The 27,618-nt window shown below is 44.6% G+C and overlaps 1 protein-coding gene across 2 annotated transcripts in view; it reads right to left on the reverse strand.

The window, feature by feature from the left end:
• pou6f2 (POU class 6 homeobox 2) overlaps window positions 1-27,618 on the reverse strand; it is a 711,266-nt gene that overhangs the window by 205,383 nt on the left and 478,265 nt on the right. For both annotated transcript variants that reach the window (XM_063066795.1, XM_063066786.1), the window contains one exon: window positions 11,078-11,265. In XM_063066795.1, coding sequence (XP_062922865.1) covers window positions 11,078-11,265 — 188 coding nt within the window. The remainder of the gene's footprint in view (window positions 1-11,077; window positions 11,266-27,618) is intronic.

Consider the following 27,618-nt stretch of genomic DNA (forward strand, 5'->3'; position numbering starts at 1 on the left):
CTGTTGTACTTGATGTTCTTAATATCCGGCAGTGTGTTGCGATCATATAAAAGACATCCAAGTGCTGTAGCAATGATATACTTACATGTGCGTTCCTGCTGACTAACAGTTTGCTGTAGTTTTCGTATATTGTAGAATTCTGCACCGAACCAGACAGTAATGGCTGATGTGAGAATGCTTTCTATGATGACAACAATTCTATAAACCAACCACGTTCTGTGCAAAGTGTTCTCCCCTCAGATCCCATTCAAAATTCCATCTTCTCCTTAAATTTTTCCTCCTCTCTTTAAATCTTCCTTAAATACAGGTGGATGCTTTCCTGGTGTCATGGATTCTTGATTACCTGACTGGCAGACCACAGTACGTGTGCTTGCAACACCGTGTGTCCGACAGAGTGATCAGCAGCACTGGGGCTCCACAGGGGACTGTCTTGTCTCCCTTTCTCTTCACCATTTACACCTCGGACTTCAACTACTGCACAGAGTCTTGTCATCTTCAGAAGTTTTCGATGACTCTGCCACAGTTGGATGCATCAGCAAGGGAGATGAGGCTGAATACAGGGCTACGGTAGGAAACTTTGTCACATGGCGTGAGCAGAATTATCTGCAGATTAATGTGAAAAAGACTAAGGAGCTGGCGGTAGACCTGAGGAGAGCTAAGGTACCGGTGACCCCTGTTTCCATGCAGGGGGTCAATGTGGACATGGTGGAGGATTAAAATACCTGGGGATACGAATTGACAATAAACTGGACTGGTCAAAGAACACTGAGGCTGTCTACAAGAAGGGTCAGAGCCATCTCTATTTCCTGAGGAGACTGAGGTCCTTTAACATCTGCCGGACGATGCTGAGGATGTTCTACGAGTCTGTGGTGGCCAGTGCTATCATGTTTGCTGTTGTGCGCTGGGGCAGCAGGCTGAGGGTAGCAGATACCAACAGAATCAACAAACTCATTCGTAAGGCCAGTGATGTTGTGGGGATGGAACTGGACTCTCTGACGGTGGTGTCTCAGTTGCATGCCATCTTGGACAATGTCTCCCATCCACTACATAATGTACTAGTTGGGCACAGGAGTACATTCAGCCAGAGACTCATTCCACCGAGATGCAACACAGAGCGTCATAGGAAGTCATTCCTGCCTGTGGCCATCAAACTTTACAACTCCTCCCTCGGAGGGTCAGACACCCTGAGCCAATAGGCTGGTCCTGGACTTATTTCCTGGCATAATTTACATATTACTATTTAATTATTTATGGTTTTATTAGTATTTAATTATTTATGGTGCAACTGTAAGAAAAACCAATTTCCCCCGGGATCAATAAAGTATGACTATGACTATGACTATATACCACATGATTTAAAAAAAACTATGAACCATACCTATGTCTCTCATAATCTTCTGTACTTCTGTCAGGTCACTCAGGAGCTTCCTTTCGCTCCCGGGACAGCAAGCCCAGCCCGTCCAATCTCTCCCCATAACTAGACTGCTCTCCACCCAGGACATGGCCTCTTCCCATTACTCCCATCAAGAAGGAGGTACAGGAGCCTGGAATACTTCTTCCCCTTTGCCATCAAATTTCTGAACAGTTCCTGAATCTATGAACACTACCTCATTTCTTTGCTCTCTGTTTTGACCTATTTAGTCTTTTTTTATATACAGTACTGTGCAAGTCTTAAGTACCCTAACAATGAATATGTGCCAAAGACTGTATTAAATAGAAAAATCTCTTTTCTGCTCAGCTATAAATTCCACTTCACTATAGAATGCATCTCCATTTAAATGGAGTATATATACAGTATACTATATAATACAACTGTTATATAGACATCCATGGCATAGTAAATTTTAAATTGTCCCACATAGGCCTAAAGATTTAATTGCTGAGTAGGATTTCTAACTCTTGTGGGATAACATCTTTCCTGATAAGTGAGGCCACTCGTCTTGGCAGATGAGACTTCAGGCTGTGAAACAATCTCAGTTTCTGAAGCCTCCTCTGTGGTGAATGTAGGAGTTAACTCTGAGACTGCAAGGAGTGCTTCTGACAGCTCGGGACACTTTTCTTCTCTTTTTCTCAGCTCTTCTCTCTGGATTTACGTCAATCCTTGCTTCCCTCCTGGCCCTGGCTTCTTTCTCTCTCCTTATCCCACTCTCAATCCCTTTCTTGGTCAGGCACATTTTCCTTATCCTTAGTTCTCTCACAATCCCTATCGCAGTCTCACTCGTGGTCCTGATCCCACTCATGCTCTCATTTCCACTCTTTTTCTTTCTCACGTTCCTTTTCCCTTCAATGCCCTCCTCTTTCTCATCCCATCTCTTCTCTCCTTTTCAACTTTGTCTTTCTTTTTCTCACCTTCTTTTCTCCTCTAGTTTCTAGTGAGTATGTCTGAATTTGCTATTTTTTGAGAAATTAGGTCTTATTTATCCTCTTCTATTTCCATGTCATCCTTCTGTTTCTTTTCCCTTTTCTTCTTTCTAGGATGTATTTAGCTCACTGAAGAAGGGTGCCTCAATTGCATCTCTGGCTGATGTTCCATTGATATAGCTATTTCAACTGCTCTTTTAAATGTAAGTTGAGCTTCAGTTAGGAGTCATTTTTGAATGCTTTCTTGTAAGATTCGATAAACTAAATCAAGGGCCCCTAACCTTTTTTGTACCGCCGACCGTTTTAATATTGACAATCTACTTGCAGACCGACCGACTGGGGGGGGGGTAGGTTTGCCAACGGACAAGAGTAGCAGTCAGATATGTTGCGTTTACCCCGAGAAAGACTACTATGACCATGAAGCCTTGAGCAGGCACCTGTGTGCACATGCGTGACTTGTGCATGTGTGTACGTGCCGTTTTTTTCTACAGATCGTTTTTGGCAATTCTGTTCGGGGGGGGGTGTTAATTACAACCGGAATATAGGTGATAAGTGGCTAATACACTCAATTTTGTTTCTAAAAGGGTTTATCTAACGAATTTAATATTAAACACACAGAGCATATTTTCCTCGCATGAATATAGTGATAAGTCAATTATCAGGGGAGGACAGGGGAGCTTGAAGTAAGTGTTGAACGAACTTCCAGTAGAAGTGGTAGAGGCAGGTTCGATATTATCATTTAACGAAAAATTGGATAGGTATATGGACAAGAAAGGAATGGAGGGTTATGGGGTGAGTGCAGGTCGGTGGGACTTGGTGAGAGTAGTGTTCGGCACGGAGTAGAAGGGCAGAGATAGCCTGTTTCTGCGCTGTAATTGTTATATGGTTATATATTGGATATTAAACACACAGCACATAGTTTCCCCATATGAACATATAAAATCATTGCAACATACCAATATCACTGAATCAGTGGGAGCCCTGGGCTTGTTTTCCTGCAACAAGACGGTGCCATCGAGAGGTGATGGGAGACAGCAATACTTGAAGAGGGTTCCTTATGTCCAGTCTATTCCACAATTTAGTTTCCGTTGCATTCATTGCAGAGATATGTTGGAAATGGAAGCAACATTTTCAGTGCTTTCGTGGCTATCTCAGGATATTTAGCCTTAACTTTGATCTGGAATGCTGGCAGAGATGTTATGTCAAACATACTTTTCAGCCCGCTGTCATTTGCAAGCTCGAGGAATTAACCTCCTTCCTGTGCTGACATGGATGACGCGTGGGTCATGACCTCGCATGCGTAATGACCTCACATTCAAGCTTAACAGTGGGCATGACAGGGAATGAGGAAAGGTGCAGCTGACTCATATTGTTTCATATTGCCAAATCATATCATTTCCTCATGGCCTGGTAGCACATGCTTTGTGGCTCAGTACCGGTCTGCGGCCCTGTGGTTGGGGACTGCTGAACTAAATGATAAGTCTATTACCAAATTGATAATACTCAATCTTTTCAATTTAGCATGTACACTGAGATGAACTCACCTTCCTTTTGATTCTGCATATTTGTAATCCAAGGAGCAGAAAGCGCAGAATCAAATATCGTTATGATGATTGTACATTCCAGTATCAATTGTTTGGTGACAATAAAGTATATGAAACCTAAAACATTCTGCAATCAATAATGGTTTCAGTTGTAAATGTTTCTGCTTTACTTTCATGATATCAGCAAAACTCATTTTGGCTGGTTTGGTTGGAGCAAACTGTATGCCTTTAACTCCAATGCACTCAGCAAACTGGTACTTGCTTCTCATTGGTTATTTTATTTGCTTCAAAATACTGTTCAATCTGTTTGGTATTCAAAATCCAGTTAACTTTGTGCGATTGAATGTATCAATATTTCCATTGTGGCCAGCTAGTTCTCTTATTTTTAAAATATTATTATTATCAGCCAGTGCTCACTGTTTATGAACCCATGAATTTGTCCACTTTTCCGCCCTTTTTTTAAACTTGACCACGTCTTCCCTTCTGAAGAACACGTGCTGTGATTTTGTTTTTAAACTCAAAGGTCTCGCTGCACTTCAACGGGCAGGTATTCGTCTCCAGTTTATTAAAAACTTACTCATCGCCACTGTTATGTTTTCATAAACCTAACGAGATAAAAAGAAGGAGCTGGGAATAACTCGTGTATGGACTAGTTTTACTTTTAGCGAGACACACACTTATGTGTTCGTATACTCTGTATATACTGTATAACATAATGAATTATTCAACCAACAAAGAATGCTTAATCAAACTATATATTTACAATATTAATCAAATATGACTCATGTTAAATAAACAACTCTCAGCTTGAACTATTTTGACGATTCTCCTCTGACCTCTCATTAACAAGGCATTTTTGTCCACAGAACTGCTACTCACTGGATTTTTTTTTTGTTTTTAGCTCTGTTCTCTGTAAACTCTAGAAACTGTAGTGCATGAAAATCCCAGGAGGTCAGAAATTCAAACCACCCTGCCTGGCACCAACACCCATTCCACAGTCAAAGTCACTTAGATCACATTTCTTCCTCTTTCTGATATTTGGTCTGAACGACAACGGAACCTCTTGACCATGTTGGCATGCTTTTATGCACTGAGCTTCTGTCACGTGTTTGTCTGATTAGATATTTGAACGAATGAGAATTTATTAGTGTAGCTAATAAAGTGGCAACAGAGTGTATATTATAGATAGATAGATAGATATACTTTATTGATCCTGAGGGAAATTGGGTTTCTTTACAGCTGCACCAACCAGAGCATAAATATAGCAATACAAAAACCACAAACAATCAAACAACAATACGCAAGCTATGCCAGATGGAAATAAGTCCAGGACCAGCCTATTGGCTCAGGGTGTCTGACCCTGAGTCAGTAGGCTTATTTTACTGGCTTATTTGTGAAAGCTGGAAAAATGCTGAGTACATTTCAGTACAAAAGTTGGGAGTTCATGGTATAGTTGGATTAGATGATGCTGAAGCTGCACTTTGGATACTGTATTCATTTTTGGTCCCCTTCTATAGGAAGGATGTTGTTAAACTGCAAAGAGTGCAGTAATGACTTAAATCGATGCTGTCAGGACTGAGGGACTGATTTATAGGGAGAGGTTAGATAGGGCAAGACTTAGAGCTTAGGAGACCGCATAGTGGTCACGTAAAGGTGCATAAAATCACGAGGAACACAGAGAGAGTAAATATATCCCTAGAGTTGGGTTATCAAGAACTAGAGGATGAAGGTTTGAAGTGAGAGTTCAAAGTTCAAAGTAAGTTTACTATCAAAGTGCTTGTCTGTCACCATCTCCAACCCTGAGATTTATTTTCTTGTGGGCATACTTAGTAAATCCAAGAACCATAACAGAATTAATTCTGGCCCGAAACATCGACTGTACAAACAATGGATGTGCAAATCACATCAAACTATGCAAATATAAAAGAGAAATAGTAATAATAACAATGCAGGATCAGGTGGTTAACACAAAAAATTATCAAAAATACATAATAAAAGACCAACAAATTCAAGATGATAAATGTAGAAAATGTCAAGAAAAACCAGAAACAGTATTACAGCATTACAGTATAACAGCATTACAGGATCCTGTAGCAACTTAACTCAACCTGATTATTTATACAGGCACAATCAAGTGGCAAGCATCATTCATCAAAATCTTGCTTTAAAATACAAACTCATAAATGAAATCACATCTTAGTATAAATACAAGCTGGATCCAGTTTTAGAGTCAGAATACCACAAATCATATTACGACTGATCACTTATTACAGATAGGACAATCCATAATCACAGTCCGGATATAATAATACAGGATAAACAAGCAAGAACAACTTACTTAATAGATGTAGCCATTCCAAACACACAAAACTTATAAAAATCAATAAGTGAAAAACACCAGAAATATGCTGATTTAAAAGAGGAAATTGAAAGACTATGGAACATGAACAAGGTATACAGTACATTGTCCCGATAGTATTATCTACAACTGGTGTCATCCCAAAGTCATTGCACAATGGCATCAAACAATTAGGCCCACACGGCAATATCTATGTAAATCTTCAGAAAGCCACAATACTAAACACTACTAGAAGTATTCAAAAGTTCCTAGCAATTGACAAATGAGTGTGCTTGGCTATGCCCGCACCTCAGGTTTTACCAGCTTGAACTGAGAAAAAATAAATAGAAATAATAAGTAAGCCCCAAGAAGGTGGTATCCATTATGAAGGTCCCTCCCCATCTGGGACACGTCCTTTTCTCATTACTGCCATCACAGAGGAGGTACAGGAGCCAGAAGACATGCACTCAATGTTTTCAGAACAGCTCCTTGCCCTACACTATCAGATTTCTGAATGGTCCTTGAACCCATGAACACTACATCAAGGCTTTGCCTTCTGCAAAGTCTACTAATACTTGTGCAAAAAGTACTTCAGGGTTTTACTCCAGAATAACTAGGCCCCAACTTTATATATCTTCACATCCTAAAGAGAAGTTAATGTAGCTTCTGGTGTCATGATGACTGAAGTCAGTAGCACAAGATGCTCAGTAAAGGTCTCTAGAGTTTCTGGAAATCCTTTCCCAAGGCAATAATTGCACATTAGCTTGTCTTGTCTAGAAGCTTTCAGTACCTCTTATTAAATAGGCACTCTGAAACCAGAATGTTGGGTGTAGTAACTTTTGTTCCTTGAAACAGACAACAGGTCTGAAAAATCCAGCAGCTGAGGCAGCTCTGAAGTTTTTGGAAATATCTATCTACTGCTTCCTGTCACAATCTGTGGTCTAGCAGCATGATATAAAGGGGATAAGTATGGCAGATTCCCTTTCATTCAAACAACATGCTATGTAGAAAAAACCATGAATATCTTGATCCACAAAACTCTTTAGCAATGCCTTTTCTTTTTTGATACTTCAAGTTCAGTATTTGTTCTCACATAAAAATTTTGCATGTGGCCTCTGAGCACAAAGCGTGTTTTTGTACCAAACTTGATGCTTCAGTAAACTAGCTACCATGTGAAAATGCCAGACAACTCGACACAAAGTCGCTGTTACCTGATCTACATAAAATATTGTGGTTAAAGGGCAATGAGTTGGGAGTTACAGTTTTACAAAACCACACAACCAGACTTAGAGTGTTGTATTCAATTCCGGTCACCTCATTATAGGAAGGCTGTGGAAGCTTTAGGGAGGGTGTGAGAGGGTTTAAAGGAGATTTGCCAGGATGATGCCTGGATTAGAGAGCATAGTTTATGAGGATAGGTTGAGTGAGCTGGGCCTTGTATCATTGGAGTGGAGGATTAGAGGTGATTTGATCAGGGTGCACAAGATGATAAGAGGCATAGGTCGAGTGGATAACCCGAGGGGGCAACATTTTATTGACTTAGGTTTTGTTAGTGATTTATCAAGCCATGTCACCCTGGCAACTCCACAACCCCAATTGACCCCTAACCCAATTGGACTGTGGGAGGAATTGGAGCATCTGGGGGAAATCTACACATTCCACGGAGAAGACATACAGAGACTCCTTACAGAACAGCATCGAAACTGAACTCCAAACCAGAGCTGTAATAGCGTTGCACTAACTACTATGCTACTATTACCCCTTTTAAGGTGAACAGAAGAAAGTAATGTCAGAGGTAAGCTTTTTACACAGAGTGTTGGTGGGTGGGGGAGTGGGGGTGCGGGTGCATGGAATACCATAAGACCATAAGACCATAAGACAAAGGAGCAGAAGTCAGCCATTCGGCCCATCGAGTCTGCTGCGCCATTTTATCATGAGCTGATCCATTCTCCCACTTAGTCCCACTCCCCTGCCTTCTCACCATAACCTTTGATGCCCTGGCTACTCAGATACCTATCAATCTCTGCCTTAAATACACCCAATGACTTGGCCTCCACTGCTGCCCGTGGCAACAAATTCCATAGATTCACCACCCTCTGGCTAAAAAGATTCCTTCGCATTTCTGTTCTGAATGGGCACCCTTCAATCCTTAAGTCATGCCCTCTCGTACTAGACAGCCCCATCATGGGAAACAACTTTGCCACATTCACTCTGTCCATGCCTTTCAACATTCGAAATGTTTCTATGAGGTCTCCCCTCATTCTTCTAAGCTCCAAGGAATACAGTCCAAGAGCGGACAAACGTTCCTCATATGCTAACCCTCTCATTCCTGGAATCATTCTAGTGAATCTTCTCTGTACCCTCTCCAACATCAGCACATCCTTTCTTAAATAAGGAGACCAAAACTGCCCACAGTACTCCAAGTGAGGTCTCACCAGTGCCTTATAGAGCCTCAACATCACATCCCTGCTCCTATACTCTATTCCTCTCAAAATGAATGCCAACATTGCATTTGCCTTCTTCACTACCGACTCAACCTGGAGGTTAACTTTAAGGGTATCCTGTACGAGGACTCCCAAGTCCCGTTGCATCTCAGAACTTTGAATTCTTTCCCCATTTAAATAATAGTCTGCCCGTTTATTTCTTCTGCCAAAGTGCATAACCATACACTTTCCAACATTGTATTTCATTTGCCACTTCTCTGCCCATTCTTCCAATCTATCCAAGTCTCTCTGCAGACTCTCCATTTCCTCAGCACTACTGGCCCCTCCACCTATCTTCGTATCGTCAGCAAACTTAGCCACAAAGCCATCTATTCCATAATCCAAATCGTTGATGTACAATGTAAAAAGAAGCGGCCCCAACACGGACCCCTGTGGAACACCAGCCAACCAGAATAGGATCCCTTTATTCCCACTCTCTGTTTCCTGCCAATCAGCCAACGCTCTATCCACGTATGTAACTTTCCCGTAATTCCATGTGCTCTTATCTTGTTAAGTAGCCTCACGTGTGGCACCTTGTCAAAGGCCTTCTGAAAATCCAAATATACAACATCCACTGCATCTCCCTTGTCTAGCCTACTTGTAGTTTCCTCAAAAAATTGTAATAGGTTTGTCAGGCAGGATTTTCCTTTAAGGAATCTATGCTGAGTTCTGCCTATCTTGTCATATGCCTCCAGGCCAGGCAGGCAGATACATTAGGCACATTTAAGAAACTCTTATGCACCTGGATGATAGTAAAATAGAGGGCTATGTAGGAGGGAAGGGAAGGGTTAGGTTTATTTTGGTTGGCACAACATTGTGAGCCAAAGAGCCTGTACTGTGGTGTTTTATGTTTTATCATGGAGACAGTTGCTTTATTTCAGATTTATTTAATGAACTGAATGTAAATTTCACAACTGCAGTGCTGGGACTCAAACTGAAATATCCAGATCAATAGTTCACACCCCTGGATATCAGTTAACGGCTCCATTGCTGTTATTGCTTTTCAAGAGCATCTAGGAATGAGCAATAAATATGTCAGTGTCCCATAACCTAATTTTTAAGTGTTCAAAATATGACTTAATAAATGCAGGATGTAAGTAGGAATCTAAGGAGGAGGCTACGTAGCATCCATGCCCCGACGACCAGACTCAAAAACAATTACTTTCCCCAAGCAGTGAGGCTGATCAACACCTCCAGCCACTAACACACCCCTCCACACCCCCAACCACCACTACTTTATCACATCCTGTCAGAGTCACTTATATACAGACACTCCTGTACCTAGCGTCACTCAATGGACATACAATCAATCTATGTATATAAGATAACTTTGGTATTTATATTTATTATAGGCATCTGTTAGTCTCGTGAGACCATGGATTTGCGCCTTGGAAGGTTTCCAGGGCGCAGGCTTGGGCAAGATTGTATGGAAGACCGGCAGTTGCCCTTGCTGCAAGTCTCCCCTCTTCACGCCACCGATGTTGTCCAAGGGAAGGGCATTAGGACCCATACAGCTTGGCACCGGTGTCGTCACAGAGCAATGTGTGGTTAAGTGCCTTGCTCAAGGACACAGCTGAGGCTTGAACTAGCGACCTTCAGATCACTAGACGACGCCTTAACCACTTGGCAACGCGCCAACACTATATTTATTGTGTGTGTTTTTATATGATTATTATCTTTACCATATAGTGTTTTTTTGTGCTGCATTGGATCCAGATTTCCGAATATTTCATCCTCCTTGGCATGCTGGAAGTGACATTAAACAATCTTGAATCTTGAAACAGACACAGTCTTCCTTGAACTGACACGAGACTAGCTGAGAATCTGAAGTGATTCTGATCCACTTGAAATGGAGGTTGAAACACACCGTGGAGCCCATTTCAAGCTCATCATGTCAGCTCTGCCCATCCAGCCGATCGGGATCATTACCTCTCGCTCTCAAAGTTCAAACTGAGTTTACTACCTAAGTATGTATAGCATACACAACCTTGAGATACGTTTTCATACAGGCACCCACAGGAAAACAAATAAGTACAATAGACTCGATGAAAAACCACACGTAACAAAGGCAGAGTCCCTGAACGCGAGTCTACACTCAGCACTGAGGCCAGTGAAGTCATCCACGCCCAATGACTGTTGGGCAACAACTGGTGGTGCAGGACCCAAGATTCCTGCAACTCCTGCCCGATGTTAGTCGCCAGAAGAGAGGGAGATGGATCAAACAGAGGTCGAGGGGACAGGTTCAGGTGGGGGGGGGGGGGAATCCTGGCTGGTTACCCTTTCCCACTGAACTCAATTGAAACACAGAGCACAGAACATGATTCTCAGCCATCAAAATGAAACTGCCATACCTGGAGGGGATTGGGTGGAGTCAGCGGTGAGTGGAGGCCTTGCCCCGGCGACTGGCTTTGCTTCTGAGGGGGAGATGCCTGCTGGCCAGGCAGCTGGTGGTTCGGTTGTTGTTGCTGCTGCCCCTGTTGTTGCTGTAGCTGCTGGAGATGTTGGAGTTGCTGTATTTGAGAATTCAAGGATGAGGTAGCTGTGGTAAATAAAGAGAAAAATATCACATTGCGTACACATACAGTAGGCTTAAGACATCATAAAAGAACTTTATCTTAGTCAACTCTATTTATGCTCTCATTCTCTCGCAAAGACAAGAATTCCGCAGAGGTTGGAGATCTTGAGCAACTCACACAGAACGCTGAGAGGGGCATGGTAGTGTAATGGTTAGCACCACAGCTTACAGTGCAGGTGACCCAGGTTCAAATCCAGCCGCCCTCTGCCAGGAGTTCGTGCATTCTCCCTCTGACCAAGTTGGTTTCCTCCGGGTGCTCCGGTTTCCTCCCACATTTGGTAGGTTAAGCAGTCATCATAAATTACCCTGTGATTAGGCTAGGATTACACTGGGGGATTGCTGGGTGGTGTGGATGACTCACCCCGGCCGAGACCCTTCTTCAGAACCCTTGCAAAGATGTTTCTTTTCGCTGTAAAGCTAGTTCAGTGACAACGCTGAACACAATGAACAGGGCATGGATAACCTCACTTACCTCAAAGCAGAACCGACTCCACAAACTATAGACTCAGGGACTCTACAACTCATTTTCTCAGTATTATTTATTTCTTTTTTATTATTTTGACAATTTGTATTCTTGAACCTATTGGTTGCTTTTCAGTCTTTCTTTACGCAGAGTTTGGCATAAATTCTACTGTAATTGTTCTTCTGTAAATGCAAGGAAATGAATCTCAGGGTTGTATATGGTGACATGGATGTACTTTGATAATAAATTTACTTTGAACTTTGAACACATTGTTTTCCCAGCAGTTCTCCATTGTTTCCATCGAAATGTCTTCACAATGCAGTGGAGTCCAATATTGTCAGAAGCAGTAAATTACAGGCTGATTTTCTCGGAAGCACTGGAGCCAATTTTAGTGCACTAGGCTGTGATCAGCCAACTTCGGATAAATCTCATATCTTGTGGTCTGGAAATCAATTGTGAGATGGAAAAAAAATGGTCTAATATTCTAACTAAAGACATATATATGTAATAAAAAGAAATATACTGATAAAAGAGCAGTCAAATATACAAGAGGACTATGCCAATATGACTCTGATAAAGGATGCTGTTTTTGAAAATAAGACTTTCAAAATATTGCCATAAAATTTTAATAATACTTTATTCTTTGGAACGTAGAGAATTGAGGGGAGATTTGATAGAGGCATACAAAATTATGAAGGGTATAGATAGGGTAAATGCAAGCAGGCTTTTTCCACTGAGGTTGGGTGAAATGTTTAAGGGGAACTTGAGGGGAAACTTCTTCACTCAGAGGGTCGTGAGAGTGTGGAACGAGCTGTCAGCCTGCTCTCGATACTCCAAATGAGGCCTCGCTAGTGATTTATAAAGTTTCAACAACATATCCTCCTTTACATTCTCATCCTCTGGAAATGAATGCTAACATCGCATTTGCCTTCCTCACCACTGACAGCCTGCAAATTAACCCTTAGGGAATCCTGCACGAGGACTCTGAAGTCCTTTTGCCACTCAGTTTTTTGAATTTTCTCTCCATTTAGAATATAGTCAACCATTTCATTTGTTAGACCATAAGACCACAGGATCATTATAGGGCCATTCAGCCCATCGAGTCTGCTCCACCATTCCATCATGGCTGATCCCACTCAATCCCATACACGTACCTTCTCATCATTTCCTTTGATGCCCTGACCAATCAGGGAACTATCAACTTATGCTTTAAATATACCCACGGATTTGGCCTCCATCGTAGTCTGTGGCAGAGCATTCCACAGATTCACTGCTCTCTGACTAAAAAAAAAATTCCTCCTTACCTCTGTTCTAGAAGGTTGCCTCTCAATTTTGAGGCTGTGCTCTCTAGTTCTTGATACACCCACCATAAGAAGCATCCTTTACACATCCACCCTATCTAGTCCTTTCAACATTCGGTAGGTTTCAATGAGATGCCCATGCATTCTTCTAAATTCCAGTGAGTACAGGCCCAAAGTTGCCTACACTCCTCATATGTTAACCCCTTCATTCCTGGAATCATCTTTGTGAACCTCCTCTGGACTCTCTCCAATGACAACACATCCTTTCTGAGATATGAGGCCCAAAACTTTTGACAATATTCCAGGTGCTGCCTGTCTAGTGTCTTATAAAGCCTCAGCATTATCTCCTTGTTTTTGTATTCTATTCCACTCGAAATAAATACCAACAATGCACTTGCCTTCTTTACCACAGACTCAACTAGTAAATGAACCTTCTGCGAGTCCTGCACAAGGATTCCTAAGTCCCTCTGCACCTCTGATGTTTGAACCTTTTCCCCATTTAGATAATAGACTGCACTATTGTTCCTTTTACCAAAATGCATTATCATACATTTCCCAACACTGTATTCCATCTGCCACTTTTTTGCTCATTCTTCCAATTTGTCTCGGTCCTGCTGCAACCACATTGCTTCCTCAGCACTACCTACCCCTCCACCTATCTTCATATCATAGAACATAGAACATAGAATAGTACAGCACATTACAGGCCCTTCGGCCCACAATGTTGTGCTGCCCCTCAAACCCTGCCTTCCATATAAGCCCCCACCTTAAATTTCTCCATATACCTGTCCAGTAGTCTCTTAAACTTCACTAGTGTATCTGTCTCCACCACTGACTCAGGCAGTGCATTCCACGCACCAACACTCTCTGAGTAAAAAACCTTCCTCTAATATCCCCCTTGAACTTCCCACCCCTTACCTTAAAGCCATGTCCTCTTGTATTGAGCAGTGGTGCCCTGGGGAAGAGGTGCTGGCTATCCACTCTATCTATTCCTCTTATTATCTTGTACACCTCCATCATGTCTCCTCTCATCCTCCTTCCCTCCAAAGAGTAAAGCCCGAGCTCCCTTAATCTCTGATCATAATGCATACTCTCTAAATCAGGCAGCATCCTGGTAAATCTCCTCTGTACCCTTTCTAATGCTTCCACATCCTTCCTATAGTGAGGTGACCAGAACTGGACACAGTACTCCAAGTGTGGCCTAACCAGAGTTTTACAGAGCTGCATCATTACATCGCGGCTCTTAAACTCTATCCCTCGACTTATGAAAGATAATACCCCATAAGCTTTTTTAACTACCCTATCTACCTGTGAGGCAACTTTCAGGGATCTGGGGACATGTACCCCCAGATCCTTCTGCTCCTCCACACTACCAAGTATCCTGCCATTTACTTTGTACTCTGCCTTGGAGTTTGTCCTTCCAAAGTGTACCACCTCACACTTCTCCGGGTTGAACTCCATCTACCACTTCTCAGCCCATTTCTGCATCCTATCAATATCGCTCTGCAATCTTCGACAATCCTCTACACTATCTACAACACCACCAACCTTTGTATCGTCTGCAAACTTGCCAACCCACCCTTCTACCCCCACATCCAGGTTGTTAATAAAAATCATGAAAAGATGAGGTCCCAGCACAGATCCTTGTGGGACACCACTAGTCACAACCCTCCAATCTGAATGTACTCCCTCCACCATGACCCTCTGCCTTCTGCAGGGAAGCCAATTCTGAATCCAACTGGCCAAACTTCCCTGGATTCCATGCCTTCTGACTTTCTGAATAAGCCTACCATGTGGAACCTTGTCAAATACCTTACTAAAATCCATGTAGATCATCCACAAACTTTGCCATAAAGCCATCAATTCCATTATCTAAATCATTGACAAACAATGTGAAAAGCAGCAGTCCCAATACTGACCCCTGTGGAACACCACTAGTCACTGGCAGCCAACCAGTCTCATTCCCAGTCTCCTGTTTGTCAGCCATTCCTCTATCCATGCCAGTATCTTTCTTGCAACGCTGTAGGATTTTATCTTGTTAAGCAGCCTCATGTGTGGCACCTTATCAAATGCCTTCTGAAAATCCAAGTAACTGACATCCACTGCCTCTCCTTTGTCCACCCTGTTTGTTACTTCCTTGAAGAACTCTAACAGACTTGTCAGGCAAGATTTCCCTTTGCAGAAACCAAGCTGACTTTGATTTATTTTATCATTCGTCTCCAAGTACCCCAAAACCTCACCCTTAAGAATAGACTCTAACACTTTCCCAAGCACTGAGGTTAGGCTAACTGACCTATAGTTTCCTTTCTTTTTGCCTTCCTCCCTTATGAAGGCATAGAGTGACATTTGCAATCTTCCATTCCTCTGGGACCATGCCAGAATCAAGTGATTTTTGAAAGATCATGACCATTCCATCATTATCTCTTCAGCAAACTCTCTCAGGACTCTGGGATGTAGTCCATCTGGGTCAGGTGACTTACCCACCTTGCGACCTTTCAGTTTGCTTAGCACTTTTTCCTCTGTAATAGCAATGGCACTCACTCCTAGCTTTTTTAGTTTCCTTTTGATGGATTTTAAAAGCTTCCCAATCATCCGGCTTCCCACTTCCTTTTGCTACCTTATATGCCCTTTCCTTGGCTTTTACTTCCCTTGTCAGCCATGGTTGCCTACCCCTACCATTTGAGAACTTCTTCTTCTGTGGGACATAACTATCGTCCACCTTGTGAACTATTCCCAGAAGTGTCCGCCACCATTGCTCTGCTGTCATCCCCGCCAGTATCCTCCTCCAATCCACTGGGGCAAGCTCCTCTCTCATGCCTCTGTAATTCCCTTTATTCCCATTGTGATATTGATTCATGTGACATGCTTCTCCCTCTCAAATTGCAGTATGAATTCAATTATATTTTGATCACTGTCTCCTAAGGGTTCTTTTACATTAAGATCTAAGATAGCCTTTCCCTTAGTAGGTTCAAGCACAAGCTGCTCTAAAAAGCCAACTCATAGGCATTCAACAAATTCCCTCTCTTGCGATCCAATACCAAACTGATTTTCCCAATTCCTCTGTATATTGAAGTCCCCCATTACAATTGCGACATTACCCTTATTTCATGCCTTTTCCAGCTCCCTTTGCAATCTCAAAATCTTGGCCGATATATGATTCCCGTAATGGTTTTTTTTACCCTTGCAATTTCTTAACCCCATCCACAAAGATTCAACATTCTCTGATCCTATGTCTCCTCTTTCTAAAGATGTAATTCCATCTCTTGCCAACAGAGCCACACCACTACCAATGCCTTTCTGCCTGTCCCTTTGATACAAATACATCCTTTGATGTTAAGCTCCCAACTATGGCCTTCTTTCAGCCACGATTCAGTGATGCCCACAATGTCATACTGACCAATCTCTAATTGCACCCAAGTTTGTCCACCTTATTCCTAATGCTATGCGCATTTAAATACAGTACCTTCAGTCCTGCATTCTTTGCCCCTTTGAACTTTGCCTCTGTGGTACAATTTAACACTTTGCTCTGTCTGCATCTGTACCCAATCATTGGATTGTCCTTCCTTACATTAACATTACATCCATCACCTACTTGTAAACCTGCTGGCTCATCGTTAGCTCTATTAATTTGGTTCCCATCCCCCTGCCGTATTAGTTTAAACCACTCCCAACAGCTCCAGTAAACCTGCCCGCAAGAATATTGGTCCCCCTCAGATTCAAGTTGCAACATGTCCATTTTTCACAGGTCCCACCTGCCCCAGAAGGGGTCCCAATTACCCAGAAACTCTTGCTCCAATTCTTTAGCCACACATTTATCTGCTACCTCATTCTATTCCTATCCTCACTGTCGCGTGGCACAGGCAGCAATTCTGAGATTATTACACCAGAGGTCCTGTTTCTCAGCTTCCTTCCTAACCCCCTGTAGTCTTTTTTTCAGGAGCTCTTCCCTTTTTCTATCTATATCCTTGGTATGATTATGAAAAACGACTTCTGGCTGCTCACCCTCCCATTTCAGGATATTGTGGACAGGTTCAGAAACATCACAGATCCTGGCACCAGGGAGGCAAACTTTCATCTGTGTTCTTTTTTGCATCCACAGAATTGCCTATCTGTACCCCTAACTATATAGTCCCCTATTACTGCTGCCACCCCCTTCAGTTTCCTACCCTTCTGAACCATGGGCTTGTAGCTTGCTAAGCAGCCTCATGTGTGATACCTTGTCAAAGGCCTTCTGAAAATCCAAGTATACAACATCCACCAATTCTCCTTTGTCTATCCTGCTTGTTATTTTTTCAAAGAATTCCAACAGATTTGTCAGGCAAGATTTTCCCTTGAGGAAACCATGCTGACTACGGCCTATTTTATCATGTGCCCCCAAGTACCTTGAGACCTCATCCTCAATAATCGACTCCAACATCTTATCAAACACTAAAGTCAGACTAACTGGCCTATAGTTTCCTTTCTTTTGCCTCTCTCCCTTCTTGAAGAGTGGAGAGACATCTGTAATTTTCCAGTCTTCCGGAACCATTCCGGAATCTCTTCAGCCATCTTTTTTAGAACTCTGGGGAGTACACAATCAGGTGCAGGTGACTTATCTACCATCAGACCTTTCAGTTTCCCAAGAACCTTCTCTCTAGTAATGGTAACTTCACACAATTCATGACCCCTGACACCTGGAACTTCCACCATACTGCTATTGTTTTCCACCGTGAAGACTGATTCAAAATATTTATTCAGTTCACCCACTATTTTACTGTCCCCCATTACTACCTCTCCAGCATCATCTTCCAGTGATATCTGCCCTCACTTTTCTTTTACATCAGAGGAAGACCTGAGAACTCAAGCAGGATGATAAAATGAAAGTGATTCTGTGACCTCCTCTGGTCTTAGAGCATGAGGGAGCACAGTTTTAAGATGATTGGAGGAAAGTACAGGGGGGATGTCAGAGGCAGGTTATTTTCAACTGAGAGTGGTGGGTGTGTGTAACGCCCTGTCATTGTAGGTGCTAGAGGCAGATACATTAGGGGCATTTAAGAAACTGCTGGATAGATACATGGATGATAGAAAAATGGAAGGCTATGTAGGAGGGAAGGGTTAGATTGACCTTGGGCTAGGTTAATAGGACAGCACAACAATGTGAACCGAAGGGCCTGAACTGTGTGGTCTTCTATTACTGACAGCCATCTGCAGTAAGCACCAGGTACAATTCTTCTTTCACTGTCATGTGTGTTACCTAAAAACATTTTCTTATCTTATATCCTATTTTGAATAATTTAAGAAACTTTTTACACCTTGACCCTAGGACCACAACACACAGGAGCAGAATTAGGTCATTTGGCCCATCACATCTGCTCCCAGCTATCGTTAATACTTTTCGGAGATTATGGAACATAGAACATAGAAAAGTACAGCACAGTACCGGCCCTTTGGCCCACAATGTTGTGCCGACCCTCAAACCCTGCCTTCCATATAAGCCCCCACCTTAAATTCCTCCATATACCTGTCTAGTAGTCTCTTAAACTTCACTAGTGTATCTGCCTCCACCACTGACTCAGGCAGTGCATTCCACGCACCAACCACTCTCTAAGTAAAAAACCTTCCTCTAATATCCCCCTTGAACTTCCCACCCCTTACCTTAAAGCCATGTCCTCTTGTATTGAGCAGTGGTGCCCTGGGGAAGAGGCGCTGGCTATCCACTCTATCTATTCCTCTTATTATCTTGTACACCTCAATCATGTCTCCTCTCATCCTCCTTCTCTCCAAAGAGTAAAGCCCTAGCTCCCTTATCTGCCTGACGTGAGTGGTTGCGTAAGCAGGACTTGTGATATGCACTGGCTGCTCATACAACCATCCACCAGCTGCTTCCATGGCTTCACCTGACCCTGATCAGGGGAGATAAGCAGGTACTACACCTTGCCCAAGGGTGGCCTGCAGGGCAGTGGAGGGAAGTAGCGACTCACATCTCCTTTGGTAGAACCATATCTTCACCCTGCTACCCTGTCTAGTCATGAGGGGATGCTTTTCAGGACTGAGATAAGGAGAAAAATGAAAAGAAAGGCATATGCTAGAAACCTGAAACAAACAGGTATTGCTAGAAACACTCATGAGGTCAGGGCGGCATCTGTGAAATGGAAAACAGCTAACATTTTAGGAGTGGGACCCTTCATCAAAACAGGAAGGGTGGTAGATCCGTGGAATTCTCTACCTCAGAGGGCAGCCGACACAAAACCATTAAATATGTTCAAGGTGTTTTTAGTTATAGTTCTTATGGTTACAGGATTCTATAAGATGAGTTTTATTTGCCACATGCACACAGAAACGTGCAGACAAATGTGCCATTGGCAACAAATCAAATCAGTGAAGGTGTGCTGGGCAGCATGCAAGTGTCTCCCTGCTTCCAGCACCAACGTAGCATGACCGACACGTGCCAAGGATGTTCTGGGGGCAGCCCACAAGTGTCGCCACACATTCCGGTGCCAACATAGCATTCCCACAATGCTCAGTGGAACAAAACAGAACACAACAAGCAATGAAACAACAACAGCAAAACATATCTTGCTTCTCCCTCCCACCCGCACACAGACACAGTCCTCCAATGCCAGGACTGTCCACCTCTGGTCTCCAGTCTCCAGTGGAGACACTGAGTTCAACTTTCCCAGTGAACTCGCAGACTCAGAATTCCAGCGTGTTTCTGTGCAATACTGCTCTTCGTCTCTATGATTGACCAACTCTCCAAATGTGCATTAGTAATTGACTTTTTTTTGGGTGGCTGCTGAGGCTCTTCAAGTATCCCGTGCTTTACAAAGTTCTCTGAAGTTGTAGTAGTGGGAATTGATGTAAAATATACTGGTTCAACCCCCAGCATTGGGAACTTACTGTGGAGTGTCGGTCAGAACATGACATTCAGCAAAAAAATAACAACATTCAACTATGGTAAAGAATAAAGAATTACACAAAAATAAATTAGAGGTTAAAGTACAGATATGGAATTCAATGTTATAAATACCACCATGTATTTACAATGTATACAGCATTATAAAAAATGATTTCAAATTTTTTTCAGTGCAGTGATTGAGGTAATAGAGAGAGGGGTTGGCGGGGGAGTAAGCAGAATGGTTAATCAGATTGGGGGAAAGCAAATTTTAAGACGTTGTGGTTTTTGTTTTAACAGCCCTGTTGCACTTTCCAGAAGGGAGTGTAACATGCTGTAAGGTTTCACTGCTAATGTAATGGCCTCTCTGTAATGTTTCACTGCTAAGGTTAAGGAAATGGTTTCTCAGTAGCAGCGATGTTTGGGTTATGACTAGAGATAACGGGAAATGTTAGCCAATGAGCGGGATGTTATTCCTGTATGTCTGGGAGCAGGGATTTTGCGGTCTTTTGTCAGGGAGAGATGAAGAGAGAGGACGTGAATGGAGAGAGCTGGTGGACCACTGGATGGAGTGGACTGAGGAGCGAGGGTCCGAGGGTTGGCTACGCTCGGAGGATGATGGGAACAAATGGACGACACTGTGAGCTCCATTGTTTGCGTATCAGACTGTTTCATGAGAATGGGCCCGTTTCTTTTTTTTGTTTCTTTACCAACCACATAGTCAAATTAAGAATTATAAAGCTCAATTGTTTAATCACATATTGTGTACTGTTTGTTATTTCGCAGTAGATATTCGTATTCCGGATGAATTGTTAACTCGCCTGTTAAGTACTGTTAAAGTTGCGATTGTGGGTGGAGGTTTGATAAAATGGCGGGCGCAGTTATTCTTTTAAAGCAGACCAGCGCTGATGTTGCGGTAGCTAGGGGAGGGGGCAGAGATTTCAAAGACAGGGTTCTATCGTTTCTGAGGAGTGAGGGGAAGGAGTAGTTGGATTTGGAATGTCTAATTACACGTCTCCCAGTGAAGAGTGAGAATTCTGAGTTAGTATCCGCCCTTACCTCTCTGGCGAATAAATGGAAAAATGCCCAAGTTCAAAGTCCCTGCTGTGGTAGGCTCTGCCTATTCTCTGGAATTACGCCCACCCCTAAAGGGGAGGAGGAGTATGAGACTTGGGCAGAGTGGACCTCTCAGTTGTCAGATGAGTGGCAGTGCTCTGATGAGGTAAAGCAACAGAAACTGGTTGAAAGTTTGAATGGGCAGGCTGCTGACTTGGTGAGAGCTGTCAGGTTGAAATATGCTGTCAATTATCTGCAAGCACTGGACAATGCTTTTGGCCCGACAGGAAGCCCAATGGAGCTCATGGTGGGGTTTCAGAACATGCATCAGGAGAAGGGGAGAAGGTTTCTGCTTTTATTTTTGGCTAGAGAGGCAGCTAAATTGCTCGTGGCGCAGAGGGGTCATTCAGGCGGCTGAGGTGGATCAGTTAAGGATGGACCAGATAGCCAGGGGTGCCCAGTCCCATGACCTGATTGCTTGGGGTCTCCGTCAGTCTCGTAAGATGTGCCCCCTCCATCTTTTGTTGAGCTGATCAGAGAGGTACGGGAAGAGGAGAATGCGCTGGAGGGCTCTGTCAACAGGGTACAGTCCTCAGTAGTGGTTCCCTGCAGTGAGGTGACCACAGATAGCCTATCCCGGGGGGCGGTAAAGGAGATTGTGGCAGAGTTGAGAACAGAGATGTTTTGAGCTGCTTTTGAGGAAGTGCGTGGCTGCATTAGGCCGGATACCGAATTTAGACGAGGGACTGTGTGGTTCACCCAGTCGAAGCCTAGGGTGGTACGGCCCGGGGAAGTAGCGAGAGTAATGGGGACTCCCAAATTTCCAAGAGTGCCTAAGGGTGAGACCCTCTTAGTGGACGCTCCGGAAGACCACGAGGGGGGGGGTCGAGATTTCCTGCTGGGGTATTGGTGAGGCCCGAATTGCAGAAGCCCTCGGGTGTACAGGCAAGCAGGATGGCAGTGATTGTCAGGAACACTACGAAGAGGGAGGTCACCTTCAAGCGGAGAATGCCCTGGTGCATCTCTTCCCGGTGACGGTAATGTCTCGTGTCCCGTGAGGCACGTCGGGGAGAAACTATTGGAAAAAGGGGGAAAGTTGACATCTGAGTCATTCAACTTTGGGGACTCCCCGGTTCCTGCAGTTTGGAAGAGGAGTTTGGTAGAGAAGATTTTGAAGCTGGAAGGTGTCTTTTCCACTGGCGAGTTTGATGTGAGTTGTTCCAAGAGCACTTGTCACACTATCCGGGTGACTGAGGATACCCCATTCAGAGAAAGGTCAAGGCGGCTAGCCCCTGCAGACGTGGAAGATGTTCGGCAGCATTTGTGTAAGTTGAAGGAAGCTGGGATCATCAGTGAGTCCTGAAGCCACTGTGCATCCCCAATAGTAGTAGCCCGAAAGAAGAATGGGAAGGTACGGATGTGCGTGGACTATAGGACTCTGAACAGGCACACCGTCCCTGACCAGAATACATTCCCAAGGATCGAAGGCGCACTGGCCCGTCTGAGTGGTGCGAAGTGGTTCTATGTACTGGACTTGAGGAGTGGATATTACCAGATCCCCACGACTAAGGCCGACAAAGAGAAGACGGCATTTATATGTCCCCTGGGATTCTTCCAGTTTGAAAGGATGCCCCAGGGCATCTCGGAGCTCCTGCAACCTTCCAGCGGGTCATGGAGAAGACGGTGGGGGATATGACCTTGCTTGAGGTATTGGTATATCCGGATGACCTCACAGTGTTTGGATCCACCTTGGAAGAACATGAAGCGAGGCTGCTGAAGGTGCTGGGCTGCCTGAAAGCTGAAGGGTTAAAACTTTCCCTGGATAAGTGCCAGTTCTGCCAAACATCTGTTAGCTATGTTGGGCACATGGAATGGAGTAGCTACAGATCTGGTTAAGATAGAGGCAGTTACCACTTGGCCAAGATCCCAGACTATGAGCGCTCCGCACTCGTTTCTCGGGTTCTGTGGTTTGTGAAAGGCTGCGTGAAAGTGAGTCACCCATTGAATCAGCTTCTGTGTGGTTACCCTCCCTCGGGGAAGAAAGGGAGGGGGATAAAGGGACAGGAGGGTGGAGAGTATCTTTGGCCTTCGGAGCTCTTTGGACCGAGGTGGGATGCAAAATATGAGGAGGCCTTTCAGTTGCTGAAGGAGCTGCTGACCCAGGCGCCGGTGCTGGCATTTGCAGACCCCCAATTGCCGTATGTACTGCACACGGATGCCAGCCAAGAGGGTTTAGGGGGTATCCTGTATCAGGATCAGGGCACTGGGTTGAGACCCGTTGCGTTTTTCAGCCAGAGTCTGTTGCCCTCCGAGAAAAACTATCCTACGCACAAGTTGGAGTTTCTGGCGTTGAAATGGGTGGTGGTAGATAAGCTAAGTGACTACCACAATGGGACCAAGTTTGAGGTGAGGACGGACAACACCCCCTAACTTGTATCCTGACCTTGGCGAAACTGGATGCCACAGCCCATTGGTGGTTGGTGGCATTGTCTGCCTATGATTTCAGCCTGAAGTACTGGCTGGGAAGCAGGAACATTGATGCTGATGCCTTGTCCCGACGGGCGCATGAGGGACTGGTCAGGGATGAGGAAGAGCAGTAGATATAGATGTAGATGTAGAATATGATTTCAGCAAGGCATTTGATAAGGTACCCCATGTAAGGCTTATTGTGAAAGTAAGGAGGCATGGGATCCAAGGGGACATTGCTTTGTGGATCCAGAACTGCCTTGCCCACAGAAGGCAAAGAGTGGTTATAGATGGGTCATTTTCTGCATGGAGGTCTCAGTGGTGTGCCTCAGGGATCTGTTCTGGGACCCTTACTCTTCATGATTTTTATAAATGACCTGGATGAGAAAGTGGAAGGATGGGTTAGTAAATTTGCTGATCACACAAAGGTTGGAGCTGTTGTAGATAGTGTGGAGGGCTGTCAGAGGTCACAGCGGGACATTGATAGAATGCAAAACTGGGCTGAGAAGTGGCAGATGGAGTTCAACCCAGATAAGTGTGAAGTGGTTCATTTTGGTAGGTCAAATATGATGGCAGAATATAGTATTAATGATAAGACTCTTGTCAGTGTAGAGGATCAGAGAGATCTTGGGGTCTATAGGATGCTCAAAGCAGCTGCACAGGTTGACACTGTGGTTAAGAAGGCGTACGGTATATTGGCCTTCATCAATTGCGGAATTGAATTTAGGAGCCGAGAGGTAATGTTGCAGCTATATAGGACCCTAGTCAGACTCCACATTGGAGTACTGTGCTCAGTTCTGGTCGCCTCACTACAGGAAGGATGTGGAAGCCATAGAAAGGGTGCAGAGGAGATTTACAAGGATGTTGCCTGGATTGGGGAGCATGCCTTATGAAAACATGTTGAGTGAACTCGGCTTTTTCTCCTTGGAGTGACAGAGGATGAGAGGTGACCTGATAGAGATGTATAAGATGATGAGAGAGGCATTGATCGTGTGGATAGTCAGAGGCTTTTTCCCAGGGCTGAAATGGTTGTCACAAGAGGACACAGGTTTAAGGTGCTGGGGAGCAGGTACAGAGGAGATGTCAGGGGTAAGTTTTTTACTCAGAGAGTGGTGAGTGCGTGGAATGGGCTGCCGGCAATGGTGGTAGAGGCAGATACAATAGGGTCTTTTAAGAGACCTTTGGATAGGTACATGGAGCTCAGTAAAATAAAGGGCAATGGGGAAGCCTAGTAATTTCTAAGGTAAGGACATGTTTGGCACAACTTTGTGGGCCGAAGGGCCTGTATTGTGCTGTAGGTTTTCTATGTTTCTATGTTTCTATAAGTGGGAGAGTGTTTCTGCCCCAGGGGTGAAGGCCATGTGTCAGTTTGCCATCTTTGTGAAGGCAGAGGGAAAGGAGGGGAAAGGATCGAGCGGTGGATCAATTGGGAGCTTCTGATGACGTCATTCCCCAAGTTTACTGTAACCTGACTACTCTGAAGACAAATCAGCTGTCGGAATTGAATCCTGGGGAAATGGCTGCTGCTCAGCGAGATGATCCGGGCATTGGTAGTATTTGGGTGGTGGTCGAAAAGGGAGACATGGCTCAGGCACAGAAGATGAAATATGCGTCGGTGCCTCCATTACTGCAAGAATGGAGTTGAAGAACCAGATCCTATACCGGGTCATGTCACCCCCAGACCGACCTTGGCGTTGCCAGTTGGTTCTGCCTGAGAAGTATCGGAGGATTGTGTTGAAGTCACTTCATGACAATTCTGGACATTTGGGGGTGGAAAAGACCTATGGATTGCTCAGAGACCGGTTTTACTGGCCCCAGATGAAATTGAATGTTGAAGAATACTGCAAGTCGTGCATTCGATGCATACGGCGGAAGACACTGCCTACGTGGGCAGCTCCCTTGTCCCACTTAGACTTTGCCTCCGGACCCGGTGTGTATGGATTTCCTGTCAGTAGAACCCGATGCCAGCAACACGGCGAATGTCTTAGTCGTCACGGACCACCACACCAGATATGCTCAGGCTTTTCCTACCAAGGACCAGAGGGCATCTACAGTGGCAAAAGTGTTATGGGAGAAGTATTTCATTTATTATGGCCTTCCCAGGTGAATACATAGTGATCAGGGACGGGATTTTGAGAGCAGACTCATCCATGAGTTACTGGGCATGCTTGGAGTTGAGAAGTCGAGGACCACGCCCTATCACCTGCGGGGTGATCCCCAGCCCGAGAGGTTCAATCGGACCTTGCTGGACATGCTTGGGACCCTGGAGATCAGCAAGAACGGCAAGTGGAGTTCACAGTTACAACTATACTTGAAATGAAGCTACTGGGTACTCGCCATGTTATCAGATGTTTGGATGTGAGGTGAGGTTTCCCATTGACCCTTGGTTTGGGACTGACGAGGGTGACTTACCCCCGAAGACTTATCTGAAGTATGTGTCTGACATGAGAAGAGAGCTAAAAAGGGCTTATGAATTAGCTGGGGTCGCGGCTGTCAAGCAGAATCAAGAAAATAAGATGAGGTACGATCAAAAGGTGAGGTTCTCCCAACTCCAGCCGGGAGACCGAGTCCTCGTAAGGAATTTGAAGCTACCTGGAAAGTACAAGTTGGCTGACCGCTGGGCGGCCACACCCTATGTGGTGGAGAGTCAGATGCCAAACCTACCAGTTTTCTGGGTGAAACCAGAGGATGGGAATGGGCCTGTCAAGATTCTCCAATGGAACCACCTGTTGTCCCTGGGACAAGAGGTGCAGGTTGACCCAGAGCCCGACTTGCAGCCTACACCTGGTAAGAGGACTCTGCGGAAACGCGGAGTGACTACAGGCGAGGTTAGGCCGGCCCCCACCCCTGAGGGGGATACTGATATGGAAGATGAGGGCCTAGATGTGTGGTACCTGCTGCCTTTCACTAACTCCCCATCGATTGAGGAAGAGACTCCCAGCCCTTCTCTCGCTGAGTCAGGTGAAGTGGGGGGTGGTGGCTATCTGTGGACAGCCTGGTTTGCAGTGGGACTCTGCAGGGGAGGAAACAGGGCTCGGCCACGGGACAGAGGGGTCCGACTTGCAGGTGGGCAAGAGTGATAGGTCTGGGGAGGCCTCGCCAAGTAGACCGGAAGTATCCCCGGTAGTGTCTGAACCTGAAGAGTTAGGTGAGGGGGTACGGAAGGTCTCAGAAAATTAGGAGACCACTGGATGGGCTGGCCTACGTAGCACCAGGGGAGCAGAGTGTGACCCCTACTGTGTTGGGGAGCTATGTCACTGCTTTTTACACCTGGATTGGGCTTTGTGTTTTGCAGGAAGGGTTGGCAAATTATCTCATCGTCATGAGGACAAGACTAAATTTGGTGGGGGAAAGTGTAACACACTGTAAGGTTTTACTACTAATGTAATGGCCTCTCTGTAATGTTCCACTGCTGAGGTAATGGTTTCTCTGTAGCAGCAATGTTTGGGTTGTGACTAGAGATAACGGGGCACGTTAGCCAATGAGTGGGATGTTGTTCTTGCGCATTTGGGAGCAGGGATTTTGCAGTCTTTTGTCGAGGAGTGATGAACAGAGAGGACGTGAATGGAGAGAGTTGGTAGACCACTGAACAGAGTGGACTGTGGAACGAGGGTCCGAGGGTCGGCTACGCTCGGAGGAGCATGATGGGAACAAATGGATGACACCGTGAGCTCCAATGTTTGCGCATTAGACTGTTTCATGAGAATGGGCCCGTTTCTTTACCAACCATATAGTCAAATAAAGAATTATAAAACTCAATTGCTTAATCACATATTGTGTACTGTTTGTTATCTCGTGATACTGATTTGTAACAGGGGACACATCGCACAGCATCCACCCAAACGAGATTTCTTAAGTTTGGCCGGGCCAGGGGTGGGGGGTGCTATCATTCCCTAGATTAAGCTGCTAGCTGAACCGAGGGTTACAGGCGCTTTTGGGGAAGGCAGTTTGCAGGGTGGGCAGTGTCCACCATGACTTCTCCTACCTGCTTCTTTGTGCTGGACACATGCAAGTCCTGCAGTGATGAGAGACTGCAGCCAAGAACGTTTTCTGCTGACCTGACAGTTCACTGTAGTTTTTGTACACTGTGAGAGGGTGCTGCACCAAACCAGACAGTGATGGCTGATGTGAGGGTGTTCTCGATGACGGCAGTGTAGAAT

The sequence above is a fragment of the Mobula hypostoma genome, chromosome 1 (assembly GCF_963921235.1).
Source record: "Mobula hypostoma chromosome 1, sMobHyp1.1, whole genome shotgun sequence".
Classification (NCBI taxonomy): Eukaryota; Metazoa; Chordata; class Chondrichthyes; order Myliobatiformes; family Myliobatidae; genus Mobula; species Mobula hypostoma.